Source organism: Sinocyclocheilus rhinocerous, unplaced genomic scaffold (genome assembly GCF_001515625.1).
Source record: "Sinocyclocheilus rhinocerous isolate Xijiao unplaced genomic scaffold, SAMN03320098_v1.1 scaffold23, whole genome shotgun sequence".
NCBI lineage: Eukaryota > Metazoa > Chordata > Actinopteri > Cypriniformes > Cyprinidae > Sinocyclocheilus > Sinocyclocheilus rhinocerous.
The window spans coordinates 661,804-672,517 of NW_015644367.1; the positions used below are offsets into that span (position 1 = coordinate 661,804).

Here is a 10,714-nt window from a genome sequence, read left to right on the forward strand (position 1 = left end):
AAAGCAGTGCTGTTTTATCATACTAGATACATTTAGTTCTGTTATAATGCTACTTTGTGCGGTCGTCACCTGTCTAATAAAATGCATAGCATATTAAAGCGTCTTTGGTGTTTCCATGTTTTCTACAAAACAAAACCGGAAATCGAGGGGTTATAACGTCATTGGCAGGCGACACAATGACACTATGGACACGGGCCGTGTCACTAGTTAAAATTGCTTATTTCTCTGGATTTAAACATTCTTCGAAACATTTGGGATAATGTAAGTACACAAGTCAGCAAAATATATAACACTGTTCTAGTGGTTTTGGGATATTTTAATAAAAAAAATCTTACATATTGTGCCTTTAATTCATGATGAGTTCACCAAAAACATGAGATTTATGCCTCTAATGGTTTTTTAAAAAAGTGTACCCTATCCTTGGAAAGTGCCAAGTACCTCCACACATGGAGAGAAAGCATCTGCTCATGTTTAATTTCACGTTTGGACTGCTCTCACATTCTGATTAGGTCATGCAGAGAGTAGTTTGAGATGTAGTTTGTTTTTTTCCAAAAAAAAGAAAAATATAAAATTCTTATGGTACACCTATTTTTATATTGTATCAATATATTACAATGAATGCAACTCGCAAGAGAGCTCCCTGTGTCATTGCAATTAACGGCACACACAATTCTCCTGAATGTAAATACAGAAAGCATCACTGAACTTTACAATGTACACACTGGAGGGGATGAGGTTGAAAAAAAACCTTAGCATTTTTCTTCCAGGCCAAAAAACAAGTTGTACCCATGGAGACCATGATGAAGAAGAAGAGGCAAGAGAGACTTGCCCTATGATAACATAGATATGGACAAACAAGGAATGTCACAGACCTACAGTAGTTAGACTGCCCTCTCCTGCTCGCTAATAAGCCACTGTTTAACCAACCGTTCTCAGCCGTTATGAGGCCCATTAAACTCCCAGAGAATGAGTCATTGTGGACAGGCTGAGATAAACAAAATCAAGGTCATTTATCTCTTAACCTGTCCAGAAGGTGACTATCTAGCTACTGCAGAGGGCAGCTTTTCCATTAGAGCTGCCAGAGAACGTGGTCTGATGGGATCACGGGGCAAACTGTGGGGAAACCTCTCACGACGGCCACAGAGTGCTGGTTAGTGTGCATCAGCCCAGACGGTGGGGTGTCTGTCTTCCTATGAGAAATGTTGACCGCATAGAGTGGCCTGTGGGTGTTGTCCGCACAGGGGGATGGTACTGTCCTTGTTCTGGCCTTCCATGTCCATGTCGAGAAGGCTTTGATGGATGACTCCCACTCCAGCGCTCACTCCGCTGTCACCCGAGCCCAGCGGACTGTCACAGCTGCTACCTGGAGACGAACTGAGCGTCTGGGACAGAGATGACAGTTTCCAGGGGTCCGGACGTGCCCGAGCGGGGGTTGGTCGGGGGCGAGGAGCGAACTCAAGGGTTTTGGGACGCTCTAGTGTGCCCGTATGGCTGTCTGGCTCTGGCACGGGGATGGGAGGAGGAGGTTTGCGGCGATGGGCTGAAGGGTAAATCATAGACGGGTCAGGCAGGCGTGGAATGTCAAGAGTTTCACGAGAACCTGGAGGAGAACACATGAACAACATGAAGGACACTTTAAAGGGTTAGTTCACCCAAAAATGAAAATTAGGCCATGTTTTACTTACCCTCGAAGCATCCTAGGTGTATATGACTTCAGTCTCTGACGAATCCAGTCAGAGTTATATTAAAATTGTCCTGGCTATTCCAAGCTCTATCATTGCAGTCAGCGGGTGTTGCAGTTGAACAGTCCACAAGTCGTCAAATAAAGCGCACGCATCCATAATAAAGCGTGCCTCACACGGCTCCAGGGGATGAATAAAGGCCCCCTGTAGTGAATCCATGAGTTTTTGCAAGAAAAATATCCATATTTTAAACGTAATAAACACTTTTCTCTCACTTCTGCTGACTGTCATACACTGAAGCAGTTCCGGCGGATGACGTAAGACGCGTGGCGTTGCGTGATTAGTGACGAGCGCGGAGAGAGAACAAAACAAAACGCCGGTCACGAATTAGAAGTACAAACAGAAGCTTTGCAAAGAAAAATGTTGGAGGATTTCAATATAAGCCAAGAGGAGACTGGTTTTCCTTTGCTAAAGTAAGGAAACTTTGCTTCCTTTGCCCCTATAAACAAACTCGCAAGACTAGCATATCTCAGAGGCGCGCGCGCTGCGCATATGTCATACGCCTTCCGCCGGAACGAATTTTTTATATAACTCCGACTGGATTCGTCTGAAAGAAGAAAGTCATATACACCTAGGATGCTTCGAGGGTGAGTTAAACACAAGCTAATTTTCATTTTTGGGTGAACTAACCCTTTAAGTGACATTATAATTCACATTAAAGAAATTTAAAATAAATGATTAAATCATATTTTCAAGAGATATGAGAGACTGTATTTTTCTTAATGAGGCATGTTAAAATAAAATAAAAAGTTTTTACTTTAATATGAAAATAAAACATGATTTCATGATTTATATATATATATATATATATTATACACAATTAAATACTACATATACTAAAATACAGCAAAAAGAAAAAGTAAAAAGAAAAAAATAACACTATATTATTTTTAATATATTATAAAAAAATGTATATTAAAAAATATTATCTATATTATATTAAATATATATTAAATATAGATAGATCATTTTATTTGTCCTCAGAGAGGAAATTCCTTTTCACAGAAGGTGCGTATACAACACAAGGACAAGTACCTTACAAGTACATACAAACTTGTCACAATACATTCACACACAAAAAAAAAATGCAAGACTGTAAGACGATGGATAATTTCCTATGTGTTTAAAGCATGTATTGCTGTAGAAACAAAACTCTTACTAAAGTTAATCCTCCTACACATAGGTAGTCTATACCGGGGTGGCGAACGTCAGTCCTGGAGAGGCGCAGCCCTGCAAAGTTTTGCTTCAACCCTAATCAAACACACCCGAACAAGCTAATCAAGGTCTGAAGGGTACCTACGGCCAGATGGGAGAAAAATAAAATACAGATGGAGTGGGTGATCTGGGTCATTTAGGATTATATGTGCTTTCCGAATCATAGTTGAAGTAACACACTCCGATATCTTTGGAGTAGGAATACCAATAATCCTACTAGCCAAATGAGGTATCTTTAAAAGTTTGTTCCTATTAGCAGCAATAAGCATATGAAAAAAAACAAATGGCACCATACATAAGAATGGGCTCAATAATACTCTGATACAGGAGAAGAAGGAGACGAGGCTGAACAGATATCTGCTTAAGTTTAAAGAGAACTGTAAGTCTCTGTTGACAGCCTTTATGGATACCTAAAATATGCTGATTAAAACTGAGATGATCATCCAATGTGATGCCAAGGTATCTAAAATACTCCACTCTTTCAACCATCTAATGTCAATACTGGGATGAATCTGTGTTTTGGAGGAGCTAAAAACCAGTTCTTTAGTCTTTGAAATGTTAAGATGTAAAAAATTGTCATCACACCATGTGCTAAAATATGTTATGGAACGTTGATAGTCCAAAAAATAATCGTTATCCCTGTTTTTGAGCAACACAAGAATAGCTGTGTCATCTGCATATTTAAAATAATGAATAGTAGTAGATGGACTCTGACAATCATTCGTATAGAGAATGTAAAGAAATGGACCAGCCCTGTAATTTCTTGATTACCTGATGACGCTGAATTGAATTAAAGGCAGAGCAAAAGTCAATAAAAAGAAGTCTAGCATAATTTCCAGTAATGTCCAAGTGTTGAAGCAGACAGTGCAGAAGACAAGCCACTGCGTCATCTGTACCTCTGTTCTGCTTGTATGCGAATTGAATAGAGTCCAAAAATGGTGAAACATATGGAAAAATTCTATTTTGAACCAATTTCTCAAAACATTTCATTATGATTGAGGTTAACGACACTGGCCTGTAATGATTTAACTCTGATGGATGTGATTTTTTAGGAACAGGAATGACAATTGATGATTTCCATATGACTGGTATTTTTGAAGTGCAGAGTGATCAAAGGAAAAGAGAATGAAGAATAGGAGTTAATTCCAGGGCAGAGTTTTTCAAGACCCGACCTGGAATTCCATCCGGCCCAAGAGCCTTATTCGGCTTGCATCTAATGAGCTGGAAATAGACATCCTGCTTGGTTAAGAGGGACTCATAATCCAACTCTTGAAGAGGCATGGAATCCAAAAGGCTGTCACACTCTGCTGAAAAATCAGAGGTGTCAAAACGGGCATAAAAATTATTAAGATTGGTAGCGAAGGTAATAGGATCTGAAACACAAGTAGTCCGTTTAATAGATTGTCCAGTAAGAGTCCTGACACGTTGAAAAGCCTGTTTAGTGTTCATGTTTGCAAAATCCTGCTCCAGTTTATTTTTATAATGCTTTTTAGCCTTGAATATTTCACTTTTGATGTCCCGGTTTATAATTTTGAGAGAAGGCAAGTTGTTTCTTATAGAAGAGATGTTTTATCTGTGGATTGATCCACGGTTTTGAATTAGGATATGTTTTAATAGTCTTTGCCGGTATCAGAGTGTCTATACAGAATTTTATATAATCAATGATATAATCAAAGTCTGCTCATCAAGCTCTCCCTCAAAAACTTCCCAGTCTGTGCACGCTGAGCAGCCTTGAAGGCGTGCAATAGCCTCTTCCGACCATTGTGGGGCACTGTGTATTATCGGTTTGTGTTGTTTCAGCCGTTGTTTGTAAACAGGAAGTAAATGAATAACATTATTATCCGCAAGTCCCAGCGGCGGAAGAGCTCTGGCTTTATAGGCTTATGGGATATTACTGTAGCACACATCAATAGTTGTATGGAATCTTGTTGGTATATCTACATACTGTTTGAAGGCTGGTAGTACGTAGTCAAGCCGACAGCTGTTGAAATCACCAAGAAGTAATACTGGAGCGTCCGGATACTTGCTGAGCATAGCCTGTGTAGAATACGCTATTTGCTCAGCCGCTGTCTTAATATTGGCGCTTGGTGGGACATAGGCACAGCCCAGCTAACAATTTTTGGTTCCCAGAACGTTAGTTTTTGGTTCCAAGAACGTTCCCTGTTGGTTAGCCAGGAAAGTTTTCTTAACGTAAATAGAACGTTCCCTTTAGGTTAAGGGAACGTTCCGGGATACCTTCTGGGAACGTTCCCAGAACGTTCTCGGTAGGTTACGGGAACGTTCCCCTAACCTAAAGGGAACGTTCTATTTATGTTCCGAGAACGTTCAAAGAAAGTTCTCTGAAGGTTCCCAGAACGTTCTCCTAACCTCTTTACGCCGATACCGCTGCTGTACGTCAGTAATCATCAGTGTTGCCAGATTGGAAATCTCCAAGTATCGTATCGTACCAGAAGCTCAAAATGATCGTATTTGGAAGAAAATTATCGTACACGAGTCAAACGTACAGAATACAGCTATATCTAAACCAACAACTTTTTGACACGACCTGCAAATTGCCACAATAGATAACTAGGCGTACCGTGTTTACATTGGACGCGAGCAGTGCAACAAAATACTATAGAAACCATTATAATCAGTGACTGTTTGCACTGGATGCGACATGACACGACACATCCCCGACATTAAACTGATGCCTCGTTCTATTTATGACGTATTAAAATTATTTTTAGCACTCACTTTGTCGCGTCCAGTGTAGACAGACTTTAGCTGTTAACTCCACATCTGAGCCGCTGTCATCGGAAGCCTGTGTGTTGCCAGATATTGAGGGGGTTCTTGCCGTCATGGACTGCAACATAGTGCTTGTTGGCTTTAAAGCAGGGCACCCTCCTGCATTCTTAACACACTCTGAGGTGTGCACGAGCGCATTTAGAGTGTCTGTAATGAGCCGATTTGTATGAATATAGAAGCCCTATGACTACAACTACATAGACTTGTGCCGGTATTCGGTAATGCGATATATCACGGTAAACTACCATCATTTGAATTGTCATAAAATTATCGAACATTATGGGATTTTTTTCATTATTGATCGTACATCGTTCAGAGGTCAAATTTATGGTACAAATACGATAATTATCGTACGTCTGGCAACACTGGTAATCATCCAGCACTCCCGCGTCCGGTAGAGTAAGCGGCCTGGAAGACGGACGGATATGGATCTCAATAGAGAATGAGGAGTTACGTCACGATCTTTTCACTCCGCATTGCATTTCGGGAAGACGCCGCCATATTAGCAGGATACGCTATCCGTTCCCATGGTTACTTCTCATTCTCTATAAGGATAAATGCTTATCTTTTGTTTTGTTTTTGCCTTTAAGAAAAAAACTTTAGCATGTTCTCTTCAATTAGACGTATCGAATATCTCTGAAATCACCATATTTACTCTTGTATATATTACTTATAGGGTGAATTCGGGTAATCTGGGACATTTTTTGCAATTTTGTATTTATTCAATAAAGAGATCAATAAACGAATGTTAGTCAGTCAGTAAAACGACCGTTGATTTTAAAATAATGCGTGTGCGCGCGGCTTTATGTGGAAGACAGGAGAAAAGCGCGTGCTGGAGCAGCGCGTTCAGATCAGAGGCGCGCAGTAAAGAAAGATACAAACAAACCCAGTGTTTATGATCTGCTTTTCAGACTACACTTAACCTTGGCTTAATTTCAGCTATAAAGTTGTAACGTTCTTATTTGGTTCCCAAAAATATAACCAAATGGGAACCTAATGGGAACTCTCTGTGTTTGTTGGGAGCTAAGCACAACTGTCGAAAACTCCTTTGGGAGATAAAAGGCACGGGCGGACAGGGTGAGCAGCTCCAAGACCGGATTACAAATCCTCCCATGTACTTTGATGTTAGTACACCAACGCGAGTTGATGTACATACACACCCCACCTCCCCGCACTTTCCCCGAGTTACTAGTTCTGTCTGCCCGAAGGATCTCAAAGCCATCCAGGGCAACCTCCGTATCCGTGACAGACTCATCCAGCCAGGACTCAGTCAAAGCCAAAACACATGCTTCCCTAAACGATGCATCCGTGAGACATTTAGCATGTAACAAGTCCATTTTATTTTTCAATGAACGAACATTTGAGAGAATAATTGAAGGTAGTGGAGGTTTAAACGGACGCCTTCTGAGTCTACAGCGCACCCCTCCTCGCCTACCGCTCTTCCTCTTTAAGCCCGGTGTTACTGTCATGTCAGGCGGGATGAGGATAGATGGGTTCAGTTGACAATAGATAGAACCACGAAGAGACAGAAGTAGTAGTCCATGCCCCGCACCGACATCATTTAACTGGATACTCCAGACAGCGCAGTCAATGATCCATGTTATGATAAGAATAGTCAAAATCCAATTTGTCAAATTCCCCATGGTGTTTCAGCCGCAGTACACTCTCCGCATTAACATAAAAAGCAAAAATTAATCAACACTCAAACAAACAAACGCACCGACCGTGCCGTCGCAGCCAACGCATGCGCCAAAAAAGTGGTTCATAAATTCAAAGTTTTTTGAAAAGTGGTTCAAAAAAGGGATATAATAAATATATACTGTATTAAATATTATATCTACTGTAATATACATCAGTAAAATATTGTTTTACAGTAATGACAATCACTACTGAGTATAATGGGAATCACAAAAAAGTTAAGACAAATATTAGTCATTTTAAAATATTGCCTTTTTAAAAAATGTTAGGCTATATAACCACTGCAAAAAAATCATTCTCATTAATGTAAAATGAAACAAATAACATAACAACTGTTTAAATATTTTAAGCAACATATTATAGTGTTTATATATATATATATATATATCAGTGGCGTTCCGTCCATATAAGCTGGGAATGCGCCGCATACCCAGGCCGTCTGAGAGAATGAGTTCACGGGTTAATTAATATAAACATAATTATAAGTTGACCCCTTGTCATTTGAGATGTGACTTAAAGCTTAATAAAGTGTTGGGAATAAGCATGTAAAATTATTTATTTGAAAACAACGGTAATTTTCTGTAAATCTAAGTCAGTTGCGGTTGCTTCCGGGCGAGCGGATTCTCCGCAGCTTTCTCGCTCTGCTTTGTTGCTATGACTCGTCAGGCTTATAGCGCGTTCTCAGTGGTTTGCTGGTCTGCGGGTGATTTCATGCGCGAGGTAAACTGTCCGCAAAGCGCTCACCCAAGCGGAAAAATGCGCTGTTGCTGCCAGATCTCGACTGCCGAAACTCGACTAAATCATATGAAAAAAAACCATCATAACTATATATTTTCCATATACTTGTGTCGCTTACCATTAAAGTCCTTTTCTGATTTTTATTGTTGTTTGCAACGTTACTTGGCAATATTTTAAAGATATTATTATTATTATTTTGTTTATTTATTTAATTAAAAAGCTTTTTTTTTGTTGGTATTTTGCATGGTCTAATATTGGAGTAGTGTCACCCGGGTGGGAGTTTTAACTCCTATTCACTGGGAATAAAAATGAATGAATGAATAAATAAATAAATAAATAAAACCAAAAAATCATTCAGTCCATGCAGAGACATATAGTGCGGGGGAATCCCCCATCTCCCCACCCTCTGAATATTAAGTATCATAAAGTAACTATGTTATTTGGCGGTTTTTACTCGGAAAAGCAGCTGTTTTCTAGCATTCGAATAACTACCTGAAACTATAGAAGAAGGATTGGAGATGAATTCCATTTACAAATAAAGTAGGAATGTGCATACTTTTAAATCGACACCTGCCACGGTGTTTTCCTCTTTGAGTGTCTTAAGCGATGAGGAGGGGGGCTTAATCTTATCACTCAGCATACCCGGTAAAAAGGTCACAGCTCGCCACTGAGTATATACACTCACCGGCCACTTTATTAGGTACACCTGTTCAATTGCTTGGTAACACAAATTGCTAATCAGCCAATCACATGGCAGCAACTCAAAGCATTTAGGCATCTAGATGTGGTGAAGACGACTTGCTGAAGTGCAAACCGAGCATCAGAATGGGGAAGAAAGGGGATTTAAGTGACTTTGAACGTGGAATGGTTGTTGGCGCCAGATGGGCTGGTCTGAGTATTTCAAAAACTGCGGATCCACTGGCATTTTCACGCACAACCATCTCTAATGTTTCCAACACCTTGTTGAATCTATGCCACGAAGAATTAAGGCAGTTCTGAAGGCAAAAGGGGGTCCAACCCGGTACTAGCAAGCTGTACCTAATAAAGTGGCCAGTGAGTGTATATATATATGTATAAGATTAATGGGAATTACAAAAGAAGTTCAAATAAATCTGAAGTTCAAAACCAAATCTAAAATTGGTTCTAAAATATTGTCTTTATGTACACATTCCTCTAAATAAATATCTATTTTATATAATATTTTATAATTTTTGCATAGTACTTACACATCATGGAAGTAACTGTTATACTTTATGCAAAATAAAACATGTAATTTTACAATTAAATGTTAATGTAAATGTTTTGACAGAGATTCACCCAATAACACATAGCTAGTATTTAAAGTAAAATGTTGTACCTGTATATGGTGTAATGTTCGGGGCTGATGCAGGGGGGAAGGGTATGCTCCCATCAGAGGGGGTGCGTCGATGCCCCACGACTGTCTGTGCTCGAGGACGGATGGCCCCATCAGAGGGCGTGCGGCGGTGCCCACGGTTTAATGCCATAGTTGCAGAGACGTGGGTGGGTGTGAGGGACTGATTGGGCTCTCGTTTGAAGCTCTCTGCTCTCAGGTCCAACAGAGGGTTTAATGACGGCGCAGGAGAGACCACCGGGTGAGCACTACTAGGGGTCGGGGCAAAGTCATCAGGATCAGAGGGCAACAGGGACTTGGTGGAGTTGCAGTCAGAGAGGGAGGACAAAGAGAGGAGGGTAACGGAAGGAGACGGGTCCATGCTGGGCAGGATGGAGTCGTGATGGCGGTTGTGGGACAGGGAGAGTGACAGTGTGCGGCTGGGTGGAGAGGTGCTGCGTCTAAATCGGCCCGTGCGCTGGAACAAACCCTCCTTCTTCTTTTTCTGCTCCTCTCGCGGGTCCTGCTCATCTTGACTCATCTGAACACATATGAATGAATAATGTCACATTAGTTCAACAATAAGGTCAAACAATAATATAATATATAGCAATAAATCTAATGAGAATTACTACCAAAATATCAAAAGAACAAATTTCAGTGGTGTTAAAAATATTTTCTATATGCAAAATAAATATTCCATTTTAATTTGTGGTGCTGAACATGTTTTTGTAACATTCACTTTTATTTTGTAACATTCACTAATTTTAAAGAAAGGAAATATTAAAGTAGTAGTAGTATATAAAAATGTAGTTACTCACATATGGTAGCCCAAATAATTCAAATGATTTAATAATTACTTAGAGGCACAATATGTAATTTTCGCCGCTAGAGGGCGCGTTTTCAAAATAAACAAATAAGACAAAGGCGTAGTTTGATGACGCCGTGACTGAGTGTGTAATCATGGGAGTCTTCATCCCCACAGCCGAAGCAATCCGACGGGACTCGGGCAGAAATCATGTTCACGGATGAGCTAATGATTTGGTAACGTAGTAGAATGAAGCAGGGTGAGACTGAAAGCCGTCGAAGCGAAACGAGGCCACTGAACGAGCGCGACACATGGCTCAAAGCAGCGGAGCTTTTATTATGCCACAGTCGACTGCTTCCGCTCCTTCCGGTCGTG

The 10,714-nt window shown here is 40.3% G+C and overlaps 1 protein-coding gene across 1 annotated transcript in view; it reads right to left on the reverse strand.

Annotated features, from left to right (window-relative positions):
* Window positions 1-297: 297 nt before the first annotated feature.
* LOC107758231 (mitogen-activated protein kinase kinase kinase 10-like) overlaps window positions 298-10,714 on the reverse strand; it is a 44,223-nt gene continuing 33,806 nt past the window's right edge. Inside the window, exons 11-12 of the mRNA XM_016575910.1 lie at window positions 9,538-10,072; window positions 298-1,600 (exon numbers count right to left, since the gene is read on the reverse strand). Of these exons, the coding sequence (XP_016431396.1) occupies window positions 1,191-1,600; window positions 9,538-10,072 (945 nt within the window). The 3' untranslated portion in view covers window positions 298-1,190. The remainder of the gene's footprint in view (window positions 1,601-9,537; window positions 10,073-10,714) is intronic.